The following is a 21,829-nucleotide window of genomic DNA, read 5'->3' as shown; positions in this document are numbered from 1 at the left end:
ATACAGCTTAGATCTGTGGAATAGCACTAGCTTATTAGTAATAGTTCTAAATTTATGTCTAGAAACTCCTTAAAAACTATGTAAGCGTGAATCAGAGATAATTAAAATAAAAAACTCACAGAATGGTTGAGGTTGCAAGGGACCCTTCTTGGAGGTCGTCTTGTCCAAGCCCCATTTTGAAGCAAGATGTTGAAAGCATTTCTAGGAAATTATTTCAGAATGCTATACACTGTTTTAACACACTGCATGGATACTGTTTATCAGGACAGTTCTACAGAGACTTTTTTTGAAACAGAAATTGGTTATATTGTTCTTTCTTTGCTGTTTTAATTACCAAAAATGCCTGAGGACCCCACTGCCAAGACAAAGAGTTTATTTAATATGCTTCCTTTATAAACCAAAGCAGCTTAAATAAATGCCGGATCTTTGGCAAAAACACAAATCTAGTGTCTCCTACAGGAGGAAGCACATTGAGATAAATTTTCGAGATCACAGCCAAACTTCGTGGTGTCACTATAGAAACAAATTTCTGACATGCAGAGATCTGAACAGCTGAAGTAGATTGCTACTGAATTAACTTATTTTCTTGACAGATAGGAGCCTACTGCTATGTGGAGTGTTCAGCTTTAACACAGAAGGGACTGAAGACTGTTTTTGATGAAGCTATTATAGCCATTCTGACTCCAAAGAAACACACGGTGAAGAAGAGAATAGGCTCAAGATGCATAAACTGCTGTTTAATCACGTGAGATACATTTGACAATGGCCAGGCTTACTGTGAAATTCTACTGAATTTAAATGCAACGCATTAAGGTACACGGCGAACTTGTGTGAAAGCTAAAACTATGATTCTGCCTTCTACCACCAGTGAAATCCAGAGGAATAAAATCAAACTCAATGAACTTGTAATAAGAAGCCACCACGTCTGTTACAAATATTTTATTAAGACTGGAAGGTACAATCTCTCAGGGTTACATAGTCTAGAGGAAGCAAAAACTGCACCACGTTGAAACTGCATCTGTGTGATGCTACTGAGTGGAGATGCTTGGCCTGAAATACTCTAACTGAATTTGGATAGTCTTCTGGCTTTGACTACACATATACATATATATCTAAAAAACAAAACAAAACCCAACAAAAAACGTTTGCACAGTCTGTATGGAATCTGCACAAAGAAATACCTTGTCTCTCTTTGCTCCAGTTATCTGCTTTTGTATGTAAGCTGCTTCCGGTTCCAGTGTATCCACAGAGGTGCAATAATCAGACCAGCCACATAGCCAAAGGTAGCTCCGAGGGAACAGGAAATGGGCCATACCTGAGGGGAGAATGCAAGGTAAAAACAGACACTGAGAAGAATGTTTGTGGTTTTTTGTACTTCGTGAGCACAAATTCTCAGTGTAACCTAGGTACTGAAAGACAATGCAGTCTCATTCTGCTTTAAAGCTTGATGTGCTTTCCTAAAAATGCCAAAAGTGTAACAGTCATACGTGCATCTTCATGAACACTAAATGCTGTTGTACAGTTTTTTAATTAATACACATTAAAATGTAACCAGGCTTCTGGCTATTGCAGACGTTAGTTTGATATTCCCAAAACTATGTGAAAAACTTGGAAGTATTTATACCCCGTGAAGTGTTCAGCTACCCTAACTTCCTGTTCTGCTGCACACGTTGGGAAACCTGAAGATTTCTTTGTGACAGTTGGACTCGATTATCTTTGTAGGTCCCTTCCAACTGAAACTGTTCTATTTTAAGTCTGCCTCTTTCAGTCTTTCCTTCCAATTTCTCATGACATTCTGAAACTTTCAGAGGTGTGTCTAAATGAACTGCTCAAATAAGGCCAGAGATTGAGATGAATAGAGGGTTTTTCTTTCGGTCTTGAAGAGTAGGCAAAAGGATGAGTTCCCTTTCTGGCTAGCAAAAGGAAGGGAACATAAATTTGGAAACTGAACATTGCACTCAGTTCAGGAAAAATATCATATTTTATAATATAACATAGAATATAAAACATAAAAATGATGAAGACTCTAGGAGTGTTTTAATTATAAGCTTTATTTGCTAACATAAAAATAAGGAACTGACTCAATACAGCTGACTCACTTTAACAAAGCATCCAGTATTGAAGAGAAGTCATGGACCCCTCGCCCCCTTTTGAATTGGATTTGCACGGAGGAAGGGCCAAAACAAAACTGCAACCGTTTTATCCTCAGATGTAGCATATTTTACCAGTCAACTACGTGCTGCATTTGATGAAGGTCCCAACTAAGCTGGCAATTAAAAATATTTATTGTAGAATAAACTGAATTCCCATCCCTCTTCAAAATTCTCCTTTGCACATTGCAGGGTCAATTTTGCACTTCCTGCTGTACAGTTCTTAAGCGAGTACAGACTGCACTCTCCTATTCTTTATTTTTTAAATTAAGGGGGATTTTATTTTCCCACCTTCTATAGTACTTGAGACTGAGAAATGCACTAGACATTGAAGAATATATCCACATCTCAGTGCCCAGGCTTTTTTCCTACTTCATTTTGACTGGCAATTCATGACTATCAAATGAATTTACTCTTAATGATACTGGTTCCTCCTTTCACTCATTTTCCTAGCTCTAGTTCCTCTTACTTCATTATCACTCGGAGAAATGTATTTATTCATCTCCTTCAATCATCGGAATTTTTACTAGGAATAAGAGTAACTTATTTTGTCCTCTGCTGTTTCATCTTCACATTCCTTAGCATTCGCAGTTTTATATATTATTTGGAGGTCTTAAGGAGTGTAGCAAAGATGACTACAAACAAGGTGCCTTAGGTACTCTTTATTGACCTTGTTTCATTCTTCCATTTCCGGACATTGTCTCTCTGCTACTTGGTTTTGTTGCCAGAATGTTTTGGCTGGTGCCTCTCAAACCAAAGACTTGCTTGTTTCCATTCATTTAACAGTGGCATTGTAGATCTTCTATAAAAAAAACCTTGAGATGCTTTGGCATGGTAAGATATTACATGTATTTAAAACTCACATGACTTTGTGGCCTTGGCTAAACTTATGCTTCAGGTAGATCTTTTCAACTTTTAAATAAAATTTAATCAAGTTATTTCTAGCATTTTGCAGGCTATTACGTGTGTGTAAAGGACAAAGCAAAAAAAAAAAAAAACCACCTCCCTGTGACCCCAGCTGCTCACTCAGTAACATTTGGTGGAAACAGCAATCAAACTTTCTTATCCACTGGTGAAGTCAAATACCACTCTAATAGCTACTAAACTATGGACAGAGGCTTCACAATTCAGTGGTCTTTTTTGCATCAAATTCTCTATCTGTGAGCGATCAATGATCCTTCATTAAATTTTACCTACATTAGGTGAATCTCTAGTTGCCTCTTTGCTTTTCAGAAGTGTAAGTAGATGTCGGACTCTGAATTTGTCATGTTCCTGTAACCGGTAAATCAGTATCCCCGATGACCCATTCACCCTGTATCTTTTGGTATTTTGTGTATAGTGGGCAAATGTTGCTACGATTAAAAGGATCTCTGTTGATTGTTGCAGCTTCTTTTCCTGATTGAACCGTGACGTGGAGCACAGTTTCTCAATAGTTTTTCTGAATGATGTAACTCAATGTTATTGATACCTCCATCTGCCCTCCGAACCATTCGGTTTTTGCTTTGTTTTTTCAAAATCAGTGTTACCTCACAGACATTTCAGGCTGCCTCACTTAACGCGTGACCTCTGAAATCCAACCCTCACCAATGGCAGCCAGCAAAGGTAAGGAAGGGTTAAAGGTGAGAAACTGTACAACACTCCTCACTGACCATGAATGAGAGAGAAAAGAAACGCCACCCTTCTAGTGCAACAGAAGGGCACTAGGTCATCAGGTACATTATTATTATTGTGTCACCTACCTTACGCTGGTCAAATGGCCCAAAATAGTTCTGAAGGCAGACTGATTGGCCTTCTTAAAACTCCCTAAGTACAGGAGTTAAAAGCCTGGATTTAAGAGAATTGCTGTGCTTATGCTATTTTTGCTAACCCTTAAAGCAGGGCAAAAACCAAATGAACAGGTGATGATACCAGCTCTGCACCTTTTGTTCTTGACTGCTGGCCTTTGGACTATTTATAGCCAGATGCACTCAAGGGTGTATCTAAAGAAGCAAATTATCAAAGACAGATTAAGATGCGGCTCTTAAGCTGCACTGAAATAACAGTCCTTCTGGATGCTTTTTGCTCTGTGGCAAATGCAGTGCAATTTGTCTATTTAAGAAAGCGGATTGCTTTCCTTTGCATTAGCTGCTGGCCTCATTCTTCTGAGATCCAATCACTTTCCACTGGACCTTCTAAAATGAATTTGACTCGCACGATCAGTCTGCTTTTGCCCTGTCTTCAATATTTTCTCTTAAACTTGGTTTGGCACCCCTGACTTAAATATCTGTCACTTAGCTAACACCAAGCAGCTGATACCCACCTGCCTTTTTCAACAGTTTCCATTCCGCTTGTTTAATGTACCCAACTTGTAACAGAGCCCTGTCTCCTTCTGAGCACTACTCAGCTCAGTTTCTCCTACTTCATGCCCCTTTTTGCCATGGGGAGGCTGACACACCCTACTCCATCACTGATGTCATGCTTGGGCTGGGGCAGCAGCAGGGGAATAAGATGTTAGGCATCACTGCCTAATTAAATGTTTTTGAGTGGGAAGGAGTTGATCTGGAGGGAAAAATATGGGGAGCGTAGGAGGCAGGACAGAACATTCTTCAGGAAACTGTCCTGAAATACCTTGTGTATCCCAGCAGCTGGGAAGCATCAGCTTACCATCCCCACAGCCTAAGACCAAGACAGTCGGTTTACATATCAAATGCATGTGGAAACAGGCCAGTTTTGACAACCTGTATATGATTACTAGGAAGCTGAACAGTGGCTTGGCAAAAACAAATCCCCACCTACATGCTCAGGAAGCACAAAAATTGAATTTTAAGGCACAGAGCAGAAGCCAATGATTAATAGAAAACAATCCTGACTTCTGCTGTTTCAATTTTCTTTTTCCCTTGTTCTTTTCATCTGGCATCGGTGATGGGACTTAACAAGTTTCTTTAGGCTAGCTAAACAGACACCGCAGAATTGCAAGCTTTCTATTATATGTAAGAATTTATCTTAAGAACAAGGACTCAAAACAGAACTTGCCAGCCTTTCAGAACATAAATGAGACAGTTTCCCCAAGTGCTCTCTAGAACACCTGTGAGCTGACATGCGAATGCTTAGCGCATTGCATGGAAAGCAGAGCATGTTGCAGGATCACAGCAAGGGAGCTCCGCCGTACTACGCACTAATGAAATCAGACTTCTGGCTGCATGACAGTTTTGTCCTCTGTTATGAGTCTGCAACTTGCATCGCATGCAGCAGGAATTTTATTTCATTACATAAACACTGATAATGACATAAAGGCCAGATTCTTACAGACCAGAGCAGTAACACCCCAATGAAGTTTTAATGGACATTGTAAAGTAAGCAGCTGACTGCTGGACATTTAATTACATAAATGCAGTGGGGGCAATCTACTGTTTGGTTTGGGATTTTTGTTTAAGTAAACCAGTCCCATTCTCTAGCTGAGTGCTTTTCTCATAGTCCTAAACTAGGATTTTTTTTTGTAGTGTTGCTACTTCAAAAGATCCGTTTCTGACTGTCAACTGGAAAGCTATGTAAGATTTTTGTTTAATTTAAAAACTGAATAAATGAGCACAAAGACTTTCTCTCTGTTTCTAACATGCCTTAAATTCTAGATTGCTTAACCTGTACTGTTTTAAAAAAATTCAGTACGTACCTTTAATCTGTTTTGGTTGCGTGAGCGTTAACTAGAAGTGTCTTATCACATTGTACAGAATGTGTATGTTGACAAGCACGTGCCGAGGAGAAGAAAAGTGTGAAGTTTTTTTCAGGCTGGTATTTGTAACTAGAAGTTGTTTCTGTGTATTTGTGTTCTAAAATTCTAGCAAGCATAACTGCCTTTGTCCTCACCATTAAGGTTTACATTAAGAAAACACACCTTTAAATAAACAATGAAAACCCCACTAAAGTGGAACACGCTTCTACCTCTGTTTAAAACAAGACAGAATAAGACAAAATAAATCAAACCCAAACAAATCAAAAACAAAAAAAACACCCTACTGGACAGTGTCCTTTCTACTCACATAAAGCAACTTCTTTTACAACAGAACTTTCACAGTAAGTAATAGATGCTAAAGCAAAACCAGGAGTGAAACTCTCAGAGTTGCGTTAAGAATAGCAACATAGTCTGAAAATGTGTAGTTCTGTTTCACCTTACTCAAATAACCACAAAGATCTGTACTCAAGATTCTGCATGGAGTCTTTTTTGGGTTGGAACTGTCCAAGAGGTATCTGGCCAATATTCACAGTCACTGGCTAGCTACAGGGCAGTCAGTCAGCTCATTTGAGTTCTGTCACTTCTATCTTGAGTTCTACCTGTTAAGTTTTAGCCATCTAGTATTAAGTAGGAATGTATACTTCACTGTCACCTAGCGATATAAAAACACTGTAGACAGAGTATGTTTTCAAAGCGACTTTTTATCGTTATCAGCAGTTACTACAGATCAAAGTTAATGCTATGAAAAAAACAGGTGGGCATGTACACAGTGAACTTAAAGATGTTTAAAAAGTCCGGTGTAAAAATACGCAATAAAAACAGGAACATCACTACTTGCAAAATTCGGTTATTGTCAATGCTGAATGAGATGTCTGGAATATTAGTTGTACAGCATATAGCGTGCAGATGAGGTTTTCGTCTTCAATTATACCATCTTGTTCTGCAACTAAATTACCTCAGGCTGTGCAAAGAAAGGATGCGTCACATTGCATCTAGTACCACCTAAATGTTCCCACTCTGTTTCGGTGGTGTTTTGTTTTTGAGGTTCCATTTCTCAGATGATACGCAAAGCTCAGATGGTAATCACGAGTGGTTACTGAAAGCAAACCATCAACCTGTAATAGTCAGTCTGAAAACAAAATGAGAAACTACAGCAAAGGCAGTTGTTTCCTATTTCTTTGCTGGAACTGTCCCAACCAGCCCTAATCCTTACATAACTGCTGGGTAACAGAGGCCTGGAAGCAATCAGAGATGGATGCCCGACTCTTTAAAACTTCTGAACATCATCTAGAATAGCCTTAGGTAAATGATCGTCATTAAGCCTCAAAAAATATTTGTAAAATTTCTTTAAAAATTGACAGTAATCATAAAACACTGGCAAATACTTATTCTACCAGTCTGACATTTGTAATAAGCTGAAACATGTCTTGCAGAGTGAGTCTTGAAAAGTGTGGGTTTTTTTTTGTTGTTTGTTTGCTTTTTTAAATACAGAAATATAACTACTGTAGGGACTTGCATTCCTGTAAGACAACTCTTTACATTTTTACTTTTGCTGAAGATAGGTCTGCAGAATGAAGCCCATAACCAAGGAAGAACCACAGAGTAGGCCTCCCTGACCAACAGTTTTGCACCACAATATTTTTTTCTGAAAACTAGCAGATGGGCAATAGGCATGGCCAAACTAGATATTAAGAGATATAAGTCACTTAAAGAATAACAACAGAATAATGGAAAATGAATCATCAGGACACCAAATGACTTTGAGCAATATATTCTGTAATTCTAACAAATGCTTTACACATTTTTCATTTCCATTCTGAAACACTATTCAGACAACGAATGTCATTTTATTTCCAAACCAATATTCTGTTCCTATTAAGTATTATTTACTTGCAGTTGTCTGTTATATGCTAAAACATGCATTTCACATTATTAGATTTAAATGTAGACAGGCCCGCTAGTCTGAATATCCCCTGTATGCAATATTTTTCACCACATGAACAAGGAAAATAAAGTGAAGATTTTCTGAGAAATCTGTAGTTACCTTGGTTTTGTTGTGTGTCGCAAGAGGTGTGCCTAAAGAACAAATGTTTTCTTTGGTTTGTGAGCATCTAAGGATGAATCATGGTGTAAGGGGATGACTACCATATAATTTTTCAGTTCTTCTGTTAAGATTTAAAAGCCATTTAGATGTAGAGCTCAGTGATACGGTTTAGTGCAGGAATTGTTATTGTTAGGTCAGAGGTTGGACTTGGTGATCTTGGAGGTCTCTTCCAACCTAGATGATTCTGTGATCCTGTGACTGTGGGAATAGATGCCAGTACAAACAGCTGAGGACTGGGAAACTCCAGGAACCCAAAAACCAACCTACAGTTCTGTTGTTCTCCTTAATTGCTCTTTTAAGGCCACAACGCAGCAACCAAGTCGCATCAGAAGAATGGCTGTATGTGTCAGCGTATGTATGTATATATGTATGTATTCTTGTAGTAACAATTTTGCCTTTTCTACAACAGTGTAAATAATGAATTGCCTTTACATTATAAGACAGAGGCAGCTGTGTTTCCATAACACCCTGTTACACCACAAACATTAACCATGACCAACAGAAACATTATATCCAGATTTTGCAACAAGCGGTCTTCAAGGCTTTAATGCCACCCTCTAAAATGATCACAGAACCACAGAATATCCTTAGTTGAAAAGGACCCACAAGGATTGTTGAGTCCAACTGGCTGCACACCAGACCACCCAAAAATGAAGCCAGATGTCTGAGAGCACTGCCCAAAGGCTTCTTGAACTCCAGCAGCTCGGTGCTATGCCCACTGCCCTGGGGAGCCTGTCCCAGTGCCCGACCACCTCTGGGTGCAGACCCTTTCCCTAACCCCCATCCTGACCCTCCCCTGTCCCAGCTCCATGCCGTTCCCTCGGGTCCTGTCGCTGTCCCCAGAGAGCAGAGCTCAGCGCCTGCCCCTCCGCTCCCCTCATGAGGGAGCTGCAGGCCGCCATGAGGCCTCCCCTCAGCCTGCTCTGCTCAGGGCTGAGCAAACCAAGGGACCTCAGCTGCTCCTCACACATCTTCCCCTACAGACCCTTCTCTATTTTTGTAGCCCTATTCTGGACACTTTAATAGCTTTATGTCCTACTTATACCATGGCACCCAGAACTGCACACAGAACTGAAGGTGAGGCCACACCAGCAGAGCAGAGCGGAGCGGGACAATCCCTTCCCTCACCCAGGTGGCAGCCCTGTCCCTGATGCACCCCAGCGCACGGTCAGCCCTCCTGGCTGCCAAGGCACTCTGCTGGCAGAGATTCAAGTTGCTGTAGACCAAAACCCCCAGATCCCTTTCTGTGGGGCTGCTCTCCAGCCTCTCATGCCCCAGTCTGTAGAAAAACAGCCACGTAATAACTAATATCTAAAGCACACTTTCTGTTCTAGAGGAGAACCATTTCCACTATTTTTTTTTCCAGTTTGTGTGCAACAAAGGGTCTACCATACAAAAAAACAAAAACAAAAAGCAGCCAAGCACTAGTGAAACTTGTCCTTATCTCAAAACCCAGTCCTGGGTCCAAACCATTTGAGTCCCTTCTTGAATCTGAGACAGATAAAACCAGAATTGTAATCCTCAAGCTTTCTGGTTTTAGACTAATATAAGAAACAGCTAAAGTCAAAAGCTTGACAGATTAATACTTTGTTTATGCAGATGCCTAGAAGTAATTTAGTTTTGACTGAGTTGTAATTACTTTTGAGCCTACATTACGATCTACACGATTTTTTCAGACCTGGTTTGGGGCTTAATCTGTAGGTGTTCCTGTAAGCATACCGGCTGGATTAGGTTCTACACAAAACACTCCCAACCCATGTCTTTCAGAGGGGCGATTTTTCGTTTTGATTTTTTTCCTCTTTTAATGAACCTCTTTCCGCAACTGACTTAGGTACATAACTATGTTATGTATTTTTTTATGATCAATAAGTCAGTGCTTGGATCAATCACTCAGTAGATAGGCAATCAGCACTATTTTATTCCCAAAGCAAGCAGATTTGCAGCAACAGCATAATCCCTTATTAGGACCATTTTTCTTTTCTCTACTTCAGGCAGAAGGCAACACCTTAAAGAACCTCTTCTTTTTCATTACTAGTGTGAAAGAGTCCACCATGAGCTTCTGTAGTTACCTGACATCAGGTAGCAAGAAGAATACTCTTGCAAAAAGAGGTTTCGTTGCTTGTACCCAGAACTTTGGAGAAATGACAGAAATGTTTCTTGGCTCCAAAGATTTGAGACAGCAATGCAGAGCTACTACATGCAACCCAGAACCTGTGTTATCGCATTCATACTCGGAGGGGACAGACAGACAAAACAGCCATGTTAACCCTTCCAAAAAGTTCAGTGTTTCCACAAAGCTCATTCATACACACGTCAGCTTGGCTGAAGTAGGAAGCAGTGTTCCTGGGCAACTAATGAAAATGTCTGGCCAGGACACTTGTGTTTTTTCCCCCCCACTGTGCCTTGGTGACCAATCCTTAAGAGGTCACCTTCAGGAAAACAAAACAAAACAAAAAAATAAAATAAATCAATAGATGACTGCAGACTTCTGAGCAAATGGATTCTCTAAGAGAGCTACTTTAAAGGATGTTTACTTCTGCCTTCGAGATGTGTTACAGTTTTGGTGCTTCGCTTTGTCAATTTTCTGCAATAATTTAATTTTTAAAACCTTTATATTTTATAAGGAGCTTCTTTCATTTTCCCCTATAGAGCAGATCCTAAAAGAACTAGCACTTAAACCTGTAAGAACTAGCACTTAAACCTGTAATTTTCAAAGACCATTGAAGTGGCAGCCTGCACAAGTGGAGAAGCAAACTTCTCCATTCATCTGAGGTCTTGAATTGCTCAGATGATGATTAAAGTAATGATCAAGCAGTTTAGACTCAAAAATGAATAGTAAGATTTCTTCACCCACTCCATGCTTTTACATCCTACAAGGAGAAGTGGGGATGGGGAAGAAATTAAGGGAACATAATGAAAAGAACACAGCAGTAAAAGCTCTGATCTAGCTACAGAGAAAAAAGCTTTTATGCAGGAGTTGGTAGTCAGAAACTCTCCCCTGATAACTTTGGTATCAAGAGTACATCAGAAATGAGGGTGGAGATGGTAAAAGAAAAGAGAAATACAGACCCACAGTTTTTGCTGCTTCCTGAGTTCCCTGGGAAGCATTCATGCCCAGAAATAGCAACAAGTTATGGTATTTGAGGTTTCTGCAGATGCTTTGCTGTTCTGAGAAGCCAGATAATATCTTTTTAGATGTATAGATTCCAGAGCTTAACTTCAGTCAGTTACATTTGGTTTGTATGACTTTGAAGACTTCTCAAACAGTGAAAGCCACCAGACCATTACCAAACTTCTGCCTCCTACTGTGGAGTGAGAGAGGGAATGGACAAGCAAAGAAATGAACTGTACTTAAAGTGATCTGATTTAAGCTATTAAATGTCTTTGCTTTGTTAATCAGAATCTACTGACTTTCATTAAGTTTTCCTTATACCATCAGTGCATAAAAGTTTTCATACATAGAATATTAGCTTATTAGAGATTTTGTGTGTGTGTGTGTGTGTACACATGCATGTATTTTCTTAAAAGAGATGAGCATTCACACTTGCGGATGGTATTCATTTACCTAAATATGGGAGTCCATCCTACTCTTCAGTCTACTGTTCTGGAAGGTGCTGGGTTTCCTTTTATGTCCTGTGAAATATCCAGCAGTCCCACGCGAGTTTGGATGTATCAGATGGCACTCAATATTACATTTAAGTTACTGAGTATCATCCAAAACTCACGTACATGGAGTCACTCTAATCCCAAATTCTGATCAATTATTATTTTCTGAATTATTATTCATACACAACAGTTTTTACTCCAGAAGATGAAGTTCTATATGAGGAAATGCAACAAGTAGAGTAATTCAGTGAGTTACACCAAGCGAAAAGGAGACAGAGAGCATTTTGGACTTTTTTTTTTGACAGATGTGAACAAAGCAGGGGAATGGACAACATGGTATTATATGCTTGTATAAATGCAAGTTTTCATCAGCAATTGTATGGACTGACTCACAGCACAAACGACAGTGAATGAAGACACAGACAATTTTAACTGCAAGCATGTGAATAAAACAAAACTTGCCAGATGTGACATGCCATTTTAAAATCCTAGCTGAGCAAGAAAAGAAGCACTTGTTTCTCATTGCAAAAAGGTCATTGCAAGAAGAGATGAGGTTGCATTTCAATGAATCCCTTGGTTTTCTGGGTGACATTCAGGAAAGTCCAGCAACAATAAACTAGTTGCCAATACTAGTCAGTCTCTATGTGAGACGGACAGTGAAATAACTTGCAAAAATAAAAGCAAGCTGTTTTAGGGATGAAAACTTTGTTTTGTACTTAGGGTGTTATTCTACTCCTCTAATCTTATATTTGAAATAGAAATGTTAATGTCTCTTTACACTGGTGTACTGAAAGGCTGATGGTATAAAACAGGCTGTTCTCTACTTTTGGAAGACAAACTCCTGTTGCAGCTCTAGGCCACAATGCTTCTACAATATCCGAGAGAAAAGCATTGCCTGCTATACCGACTTCTGAGAGAAACCTTTGAAACTGTCTGCTTAAGAACAGGCCTGCTAGGTGCTACTCAGCTGAGAGTTTATGAGTTTGGTAACCTGAGGAAAGAAAATACCCACTGAGGATCTTCAGGAAGAATTGGTACCACTATCATCATTTAACAGCAATTGCAGATTTTGGTTATATTTAATAGAAACATTTCTCCATGCCAAACAAAACACAAAGATAATAGCACAGATGTGAATTCAGAAAAACGGAATCTGCAATGCCAGTTTCACATTTTTTATTGTGCAACTATGAAGCTAATCCTTGCCTTCCCCTGAAGTCAGAAGGTAAGTTTTCAGTACAGTGCTTTGGCTGCACCATTTCCACAAATCAATCCAAATCTACTTTAAATACATTCTGCTAAGTGCTTTTATGGAAGATAGAGGGGAACTAAAATACACTAGGAGAGCATCTTTCCTTTCCTACCCATAAGCAATAAAAGATACCGGACTAAAGGTAGACAAACCTGGAGCCATCTTCATCATTTCACATTTCTCTTCCTCCTTGTCTAGCTTCTTCATATCAAAACCCTTACAGCTGTGTTTCATGAACAAACTTGCATGCAGCAAACATGCTCATAACTATAACAAAGAATCTCTTAAGAAGGAAGGTCAAAAATTCTGCATTTTATGTCCTCATTCTGTAAGCCCAGATGCTTCTAATGGCATTTTAAATGTTTGGCACAACCCTACAGAAACAGGGTATGAGTAAATCCAGTATACTTGTACAGTTTCCAAGCAATTTTGTGTAGCTTGCAGGACAATTTTGTAGCTTTATATCCAGAAAATAAATATATTTATGATAAGCTGTAGATACTAACCTGCCAAGGTCGATCCCAATCAAGAGGAATAGGAAATGCTCCAAACCAAGCTCCTAGTATACTACATGTTGTAGTAATCTGTAGACTGTTTTCCCAGATGGAGGTAGCTCTGCAAGAGAAGTGTGTTACAAGACTTCAACAGCAGCAAAAGTCACCAGTTCAGAATATTAGATCTGATGTCTCCTAAGATTTTTAAGATTACAAACAAATAGTCAATATATTTGATAAATTGCATGCAAATTTCCCAAAACAGGTATATACAAACTATATGTAAAATGCAAGTTGCATATTTCCACTATAATCACAATCTTTGTATACCACTTATTAAGGATATTTTTCCCTTGAGGTGTTTACTGAAAAAACTAATTTATTTTACCTGAAAACACTCCTATTGAACTTGAAACACCATAATAACAGCAAGTTAAAACATCACAAAAACACCATGTGCATTGCAAGGAAAAACAGAGGTGAAGGGGTAGTATGGGACTGCAAAGTACTCTGTGGCATAGATATGTTGTTTCATGCCTAAGACAATTTGAAATTTAAAAGAGAAGTCCACTATGTTAATATTGCAAAGCAAACTTAGATGAACTGAAAAGAAACACCGCAAAGTAAACGCAGCCTGCATGTTACAGCCCTTAAGTCACACTGCATCCCAGTTCAACTACACTGGCAGCAGGATGTATTTCTTGCATGCTGAAGACTTCCTTTTGCATCACCAATCATGGTGCATAGTGTACCACAGCAGATATTAATGAGTTTGGTCTTGAGTTTATAGCCTCCTACCACTAGGAAAAATTTTGGAAAAGTTGGATTTCTGCTTATTAGATAAGCACTTATTGTCCATTATCAGTTTCCCAAGTGATTGCTTTGTTTTCCTCAAGCCATGAGCATCGGCATTCTTTGCACCAGTTAAGAAAAGAGAAGAGCAGTTCAGAACACCATCGGGCATAGCTCTGAGAGGCAGGAGAACTGAGTTCAGATCCCTGCTCCAGATCTGTAAGAGGAGAGATCTGAATCTTAGGTTTGCTATATCTTGAATTACAAATACAACTTTAGCCAACTGAGGGAAAAAAAAATGGGGGGGGAGGCATTTTTATGGCTAGAGGTCTAGACAGCAGTAAACACCAATCTTCAAAAATAATGTTTAGGTTGCATGACAAGAAAGCTTTAAACCTTTAACCCTTGTTTAGAAGAGTCCAAAATTTCACACCATTTCTGAGTACATGTAACTCACTGCTGCATTTGATATTTGACAGAAATACAAGTGTAGGGCAAACATTTTCCGTTGTTTGCAAACTAAAGGTCATACAGATTACAGTATTTATAATTCAATGCTAACATTTGGGGGCAGAAACAGGCACTATTTCTTCTACATTAACCCTGTCCCTGTGACTTATAATACTAGATTTAAGCATACAACTCTATTTATTTGTTATTAAGAAGTATTATTAAAAAGTATTTAGAAGTCTACACATTGAAATTAGTAAATTATTTCCAGAAGCTGAGTAACTGAGCAGGCAGTTGTGAGCCAGCAGGGAGAGGAGAACATTCACTACAGCCCTGAAGGAGTGAAAGAGCCAGGAGAATATACCGGGACTGACTGAGGTACATTTATACCTCACAAGACATCCTATCTGGTAAATCCACACACATCCTGCTGCACCAGATGGAGGCACCAGACCGAGTTCAAAAGCAAAACAACAGAATTAGCAAGGCGCAGTGCCCGAGTGAAGGACAGCCACTGGCAGTCTGGCAACAACGTGATCATCCCCTCTGCAGCACGGACACCGGCTACCCCAACACAGCATGCTGCGTCCTCCAACATGGTATCACAGCAACCATGTTTTGATTATTCTCTTTTCTGCATGGGATGTCACCTATCAGGATTTTTACAGGTATTCATTTATGCATCACACAAATCCTTCTTTTACCTGAGGAGCAATGGTATAAAAATTTATGAACTTTATGTTTTATAGATTTCTGTATTTTTAGACCACGAATAAATGAGAACTGAAATGATTCTGCAGGCAAGACCAGTGATATTTAAGAAGATAAATTATCACTAGTGGCATAAAGACCTTTTAAAACCTCAAATCATTATTTAATCCCATTAATTATACAAGTTAAGCGCTGTTCTAAATAATGTTTGAGTTAAGAGGTTAGTTAATAAAAGAATTTATTAAGACAGCTCCTGGACAGACAAGATCTAGAATTTCTGCACCGTGGCAGTACTGAAATACAAAGCAGTACAGCACTTTGACGATGCCCACCTTTCCAAAGGACATTCCCAAATCTGTGAGAGTAAGCAGGACAGTATAAGTGATGAGATGAGAGAAATGAGAACTGGACACAGCTGTAAAGCTACTGGTTTATACTGTATTTCTGGACAAGCTCCAAATAGAATCTACTTCCCAACCCAGGTAACATCTTACATCTGTTATGACACCAGAAGTTTCAACACAATTGCTCAGATTAGGGACTTGAAATGAATTGTCTTCAAAAGGAAGAGTAAAAAATAATTTAAAAATTGGCAATTGAAAGCTGATTTCTTCTAGACTTTTATGCGGGAGGCTATTTTAGCCAACAACCACTGAAACACCCTTTAAAGCCTCCTACTTCCATTAGTGTCAATGTGCCTTCCCACAGCTTTTATTTCCCTCTATCCACTCAGAGCAGCACACGACAGCATATGATCAGTGTCATCACACTGCACGTCAGAACAGGGAGTCCAGAGACAGCCGGAGTGGGCCCATCCCTTCTCAAATGGAATATCGGTGAGAAGAAGAGCCCTATGTACAGCCCACTTAAAACTCAAGTCTTGATGATGCAAAATGCACAAGCTTCCTTTTCTCACACTTTCTATGTATACACAGACTCCTCAGGCAAGAGCAAATTGTTCTTTACAAAATTCTAAGAAATTTGAGCTTTTATTTCATTTGGTTCAATCTGTTCAAAAAGCGCACTCAGTTTGAAAACACGAAGCACGTGGAATTTTCTGCCTGAGCTACAACTGTGTTTCATGCATTCCAACAAAGCAACCTCTTCCTCATCCACCAACATCCCCAGCACTGCTAATACAGGCAATAAACCTGCAGTGTCACAGGTCACATCATCCTGAGCTGGCACGTGGCATCTGCCCCCTACAGGTGAGGTGACTTAGACTGATGGACTGATCTTTTGGCTTTCTTAGGAGTGATCACTTGATTAGAAGATTCACAAAATGATCCCCAATCTGTTTACAGCAGATGACACAATTGTACCACAGCTGTTACAATGCAATCGGTTATATACCACAAGTTACTTCAATGTAACATCACGAGTAGGTATCCAGAGCAATAGCTGGCTAATTAATATTAAGTGTAAGCAAGTAATAGATGTTCATACATCAATAAACTTTTTGAGATGCCCTTTTCCATTTTTCTGTGAAGACAAAAGCACAAGCACATCCCAATCTTTTAAATATTGAACAGGCAAATAAAAGTAACAAAAATTAAATGTTAACGATTACTTCAGTCTAAATTGTACTCATTTTTTGTAAACAAGTTCCTCTTTCATTCTACACTGTGTTCTTAATCAGACTTCCCAGCTTGCTGTCTCAGTGCAATTCAGTTCAGTACACTTGTCTTTCAAGGCACACAGCCGTGCTGATCTCACCTGACTGCCCTTTTACTCCGTTCAACCCGTCCCACCTCATTCCAAACTATTAAGTCAGAGGAAACAACCTTGTAGGCGTGATTTATTACAGTCAGCTAACACCTAAGTGCAGGACCTCCCAACTCATTCAAGAGGTCAAATGAAAAGCCAACAGAATTCTTTGTAAAAGACCATTTTGCTTCAATCCATAAAAAAATGCTATAGTATTTCTTTGTAGTCTGTGTTTGTTCAAAGGGCAGTCTAACTAAACAGCGTCATTAAATACGCATTTCATTCTGATAACATCACATGGCTCACTAGTAAGAAACACATACAAAGTGTCACAGCAAAAACGTCAAAGCAAGACAAACCTGTTTCCTATGCAATAATTATACTGCAACAACTTTGGGATCCAGACTAGGCAAGAAACAGACACGCATTCAAAATCTAACCTAGCACAAAGACAGACTGCTGTCAAACATCTGTTGTAGTAATTGAATTCACCTATGATTTCCAGTTGCAAAACTTCCAATAATGACTAAGTAAATCAGCAAGGATTTGTTTTGGCTTGCAAGGTGTCATCTCTATTACTCTATTCACTCCCTCCACTGAAAATCAAAAGCAAGCATAACCAACTTGGATAAGCATTTAAGATAATTTTCAGTAAGCTGAGAACTGAGATAATACAAAAAACTATACATGAAACAATTATAAAAAGTCTATTTTTGACCTTCTCTATGCAAGTTTAAAACAAAAGCAACTCATTAGCTCAGCAGAGTTATACAACTTTTCCTTTTCTTTGGAGGTGAGACTTTGCCCTTATGAACTGTTATACGGGAATGAAGGCTAAGATCTTATTACTAAACTTCAAGCACACGTAGGGCTTCTTTAGGTTTCAGAGTCCCAGCCTTTCAATGTTCCTGTTACTTAATGAGCGAAAAAAGGCAGAAGAGATAGAATATTTCTGAAAATATATGTATATCCTTAATACATGGTAATGATAGAGCTTTTACTAGGTTAAAAAAAAAAAAAAAAGCTTATTTTCCTTTAAACGTACTCTTGAAAAAATAATGCTTGAAAACAGCTTTCTCTGAAATTTGAAAGAGAGCACTGACAAAGACTATGTACTTATGAACATAGTAGATTATATATTATTTTCACAATTACACCCAAGTTAAAAATATTGTTAAAAGTGTGTTTGTTCTGGCTTACTATTCCTACTGTAAACACTGTCTTTATAAAGGTATGATTTTCCCTATGCAGCTCAGTCACAAGACTCCTTTCTCTTTAATGATCATCACACTGGCCAGCAAAATGGTTTTATATCACTAAAATGCTCATTTGAAACTTTACTTCCTTCAAACAAATAAAGCAAGATTTTAGTCTCTGGATATGAGATGTAAAAAGTCAGTTTTCTGGTCACCGATTGAAACCCATAATTTCATTTGAAAACTTTTTTAGCATCTTCAAAACTATTAATTTTGTCAGAAAAGTTTTCATAGGCCCTAAAAAATAAAAGTGAAAAAGCACCCATAATTCAGGAAGCTTCCTTTTTTTTCCTCTTTCTTTTTTAAAAAAATAAAATAATAAATTATGATATCTCATTTATGTTAATTCACTCTATTCTAAATTTTACCAGGGTGGAAATGGAACTTACCCATTTTTACTAAATACCCGTATCCAAGCTTGTATGTTTGGTCCCAGCATACATAAACATTGTAAAGTAGTAAAGGTAGACAGGAGAACTGCAAACAAAAATGTCTCAGTCACTGACCTACGAAGAAGCAATATAACAAAATAAAGTGAGGTAAAGCTACTATTTTTATTTTTTATTTTTTATTTCTTTAAAGAGCTCCAAGACTTAGGAAAAACCCTCTCAGTCAACTTGTGAAAGCATGCATGCTTTCTTAAGCCCCATGTAGAAGAAGTCTTTTCTTCTTACTCTAAAACAGTAACGAAAAATAGAAAAAAAAAAATCTGGTATCTGTTTGTTACCTCAACAAAGACTGCAATGTAGCATCTTACTTTAATGCCTGATACCTGCAACATTTTAAAAAATACATTATATACCTCATACATAACAACAGTTCTGAAGAACGTTTGGATATTTACTTCAATATTCAATTCATTTTTCTATTCTGACATTCTGGAAGCAACCATGAACCCAAACTAGACGATGTCATTGTCAGTCAGTAATTGATCATCTCTCTCAAATATCAGTTAGGTTGCTTCATGTTTCTCCTGTTTTCTTAATTATCATTAAAAATCAAAAATACTAATATCAAAAGGATGAAAGATAAGCAAGATGCATATTTTAGAAGCTTATGGGAGAAATGAAACTTGGAAAATATTTGTACCCGTAAGTATAACAAATATTATAGTAAAAGTGTTTGTTTGTAACTGTCTCTTGAAACATTTCTCCAAATACAGAGAAACTGTAAGAGCTAACTTCTACCCAAAGACAGCCATCCTTCTCCCCCCAGCCAGGAGCTTATCTTTATATATCCAATGTGCCAGCTAACACACAAGAACTTATACCAATATCAGCAAGGAGAACTCCCCCTTAAAGCGTTTAGAGAAAAATAGGGTCTTCTGACTTACTCTATGAGAGGTGCTCCATAAAGAACAATAATCGCATGAAATAGTATGCAAGACATGAAAAAGTATATACAGCATTTTAGAAATCTGGATATCTAAAAAAGAGCAATAAAATATCAGAATAATGTTTCAAAAGAAGAGAGAACATAAGTAACATACCTAGCCAATATCTTATCAACAGCACTGCACACTGCACATTTCTTTAGATATTTAATTTTAGCTACAGCATAGTATGATAACAGCATGGTGCATTTCCACACAGGTTTCCTTATGTTTAATACTTTAAATAATGAATTACAAATGACCACACTCACTCCATCTAAAATGTTTTCACCCACCTTGTAATATTAAGACAAACATACAAAAAATACAACTGGAAATGACAACATAAACAGAGATAGTTTCATCAGATATTTTTACGTGCTTTACATCAGAGCATTACATCCATTCATTAAAAGGCATCTTTTACAGAATGTGAAAAAGTATTTAAAAGCAACAAAGTATTTAACATGAAAAAAGACATGCAAAATCAAACATAATACATAAAGCTATATGAAATAAAACCCACTACGGTTTGAATTTGGCATCTTAAATTCTAAATCCCTTTGAAAAATGCTCACGACTTTTCACAGATCTGCAAAACACCAATAACTGTCCATGAATTTAAACAACAGTTTCTGGGCACTCACTGTATTGGACAGAAGTACAGACACTCGATAAAGAGTTTTGGTTAGGTCTGTTCTGGTCAGGTCACCGATGGAAACCCATAATCTCACTTGAACACTTTTTTGATACTTGTTCCTTACAGTAGGCTGGGATGAAATCTCACCTAGAACACGATGCCCACTTCATTTTCAGATCACAGATGGTTAAAATACTTGTTTTCCATGATGACTTTGTGCATTTTACATCCCTCTCTGTCAGCAGGATATTAAGGCAGAAGTGCTACATACAAAGATGCTGCTTTCTGGGATGTCTGCTTAACTCTTTAAGAGTCACCACCTGAGTGTTTGACTTTGTCCCACCCAGCAGCATGTGGGGAGCGCACAACTCTCGAGCTGCCCTCAAGGGACTGGTTGTGTGCTGCACTGAATTTGCCCTCTTCAAGCCTAATATGTTGGGATTCATACCTTTAATGCTTCTGTTACAGTCTGCAGCTACAAAACAATTTCTCCTAGGTATATACTGCATGCTGATTTAGTTATTCACAGCAATGCGATCACTGCAATACTTTTTCACTTTGCTTTTTAAAGCTTACCAACTTTGTTTAAATTGCTCTTCTCTCTCTTACACCTCAAATCCTACACACTATTTCTCTTCTTTTTGAAACGATTTCAAACCTGTAAGGACACAGGAGAAGAGTGTCTCGTTGTAACGCTGAGGGTCAGGCCTGGACCAGGAGATGACTTCTGGGTCTGTCCCGCTTTGCCCTGGTGTTTCCAGGGACCCACAGCGTGTCGGCAAGAAACGGGCAGGGAATTGCTCACCCAGGGGGCTGCTGGCAGGTAAGGAATGAAGCAAATTCTCCAATATTTTCAGGATATTTAACAACAGGTGCTGCACTCAGCTCATTCGTGGAAAACAAGGATTCACCACCAAAAACCCCAACTCCTTTCTCATCTGATTAGATCAATGAAAAAATTATCTTCCCCTCCGCATCGGCTGGCAGTAACTGAAGCACGAGCTTACCTTGTTAGCCACGGAACTTCTCTTAGGGGGCAGGCTGGGCTTCAGGACCAAGCACAAGCCCACGTTAAGGGTCCCGACACAAAGCGCACAGACACACAGCCAGGCCAGGTGCGTCCCCAGAACCGAGAACCCGTCCATGAAGAAAGCCGGCACGACGGCTGTCAGCGGCACGGCGGCGGCGCGGAGCAGGTTGGCAGCCCACAGCCGCCTGGCCTCGGCATCCCGCATCCTGCGCCCTGCAAGGCAGCGAGCGCCCAGGGCTCAGTGGCGGCCATGTCGCGGCACCGCCCGCCCCACACCCGGCACCCCGCGCCGGGAGCAGCCTCCCCCGGAGCCCTTCCCCGCTCTCCCTCCGGCAGCAGGGTCCCAGCCCCGTCCCTATCCTTATCCCTGACACCGTCGCTTTCCCCCTCGGTCGCTTACCGGGGCCGCCCGGCGACGGGAAGCGGCGGCGAGAGCAGCTCGTCAGCTCCGGGGCGGGCCCGGAAGGCGGCGGGTGTTGTGAGGGGCAGCCATGGTGTGCGAGAAGTGTGAGTCCTCGCTCCCCCCATCCCTCACGGGACGCCCCCCCGGGTGTCT

General features: G+C 39.4%; 3 protein-coding genes across 12 annotated transcripts in view; 2 read left to right on the top strand and 1 right to left on the bottom strand.

Moving 5' to 3' along the window:
• The window catches only part of RHOQ (ras homolog family member Q), a 17,279-nt gene extending 16,148 nt beyond the window's left edge, over positions 1-1,131 (top strand). The window contains exon 5 of one of the 2 annotated variants that reach the window (XM_038177166.2): positions 598-1,131. In XM_038177166.2, coding sequence (XP_038033094.1) covers positions 598-630 — 33 coding nt within the window. In that variant the 3' untranslated portion in view covers positions 631-1,131. Of the gene's footprint in view, positions 1-593 lie in introns of both variants that reach the window. The other variant, XM_027454071.3, reaches the window with a different exon arrangement.
• The window catches only part of PIGF (phosphatidylinositol glycan anchor biosynthesis class F), a 27,272-nt gene extending 5,443 nt beyond the window's left edge, over positions 1-21,829 (bottom strand). For 3 of the 8 annotated variants that reach the window (XR_005264564.2, XM_038177161.2, XM_038177163.2), the window contains exons 1-5: positions 21,251-21,630; positions 19,565-19,656; positions 18,621-18,737; positions 13,328-13,436; positions 1,182-1,315 (exon numbers count right to left, since the gene is read on the bottom strand). Coding sequence is in view for 5 of the 8 variants with exons in the window: in XM_038177161.2 (XP_038033089.1) it covers positions 1,202-1,315; positions 13,328-13,436; positions 18,621-18,737; positions 19,565-19,656; positions 21,251-21,478 (660 nt within the window). In the remaining 3 variants the exon portion in view is untranslated. The other 5 variants (XR_005264565.2, XR_005264566.2, XM_038177162.2 and 2 more) reach the window with 4 other exon arrangements.
• Positions 21,589-21,829, top strand: part of CRIPT (CXXC repeat containing interactor of PDZ3 domain) — a 63,168-nt gene continuing 62,927 nt past the window's right edge. The window contains exon 1 of one of the 2 annotated variants that reach the window (XM_005009815.6): positions 21,589-21,780. In XM_005009815.6, the coding sequence (XP_005009872.1) occupies positions 21,765-21,780 (16 nt within the window). In that variant the 5' untranslated portion in view covers positions 21,589-21,764. The remainder of the gene's footprint in view (positions 21,781-21,829) is intronic. The other variant, XR_011808187.1, reaches the window with a different exon arrangement.

Source organism: Anas platyrhynchos, chromosome 3 (genome assembly GCF_047663525.1).
Source record: "Anas platyrhynchos isolate ZD024472 breed Pekin duck chromosome 3, IASCAAS_PekinDuck_T2T, whole genome shotgun sequence".
Taxonomy (NCBI): domain Eukaryota; kingdom Metazoa; phylum Chordata; class Aves; order Anseriformes; family Anatidae; genus Anas; species Anas platyrhynchos.
Note: the sequence above shows the minus strand (reverse complement) of the source record. Positions and strands in the feature narration are given on the sequence as shown.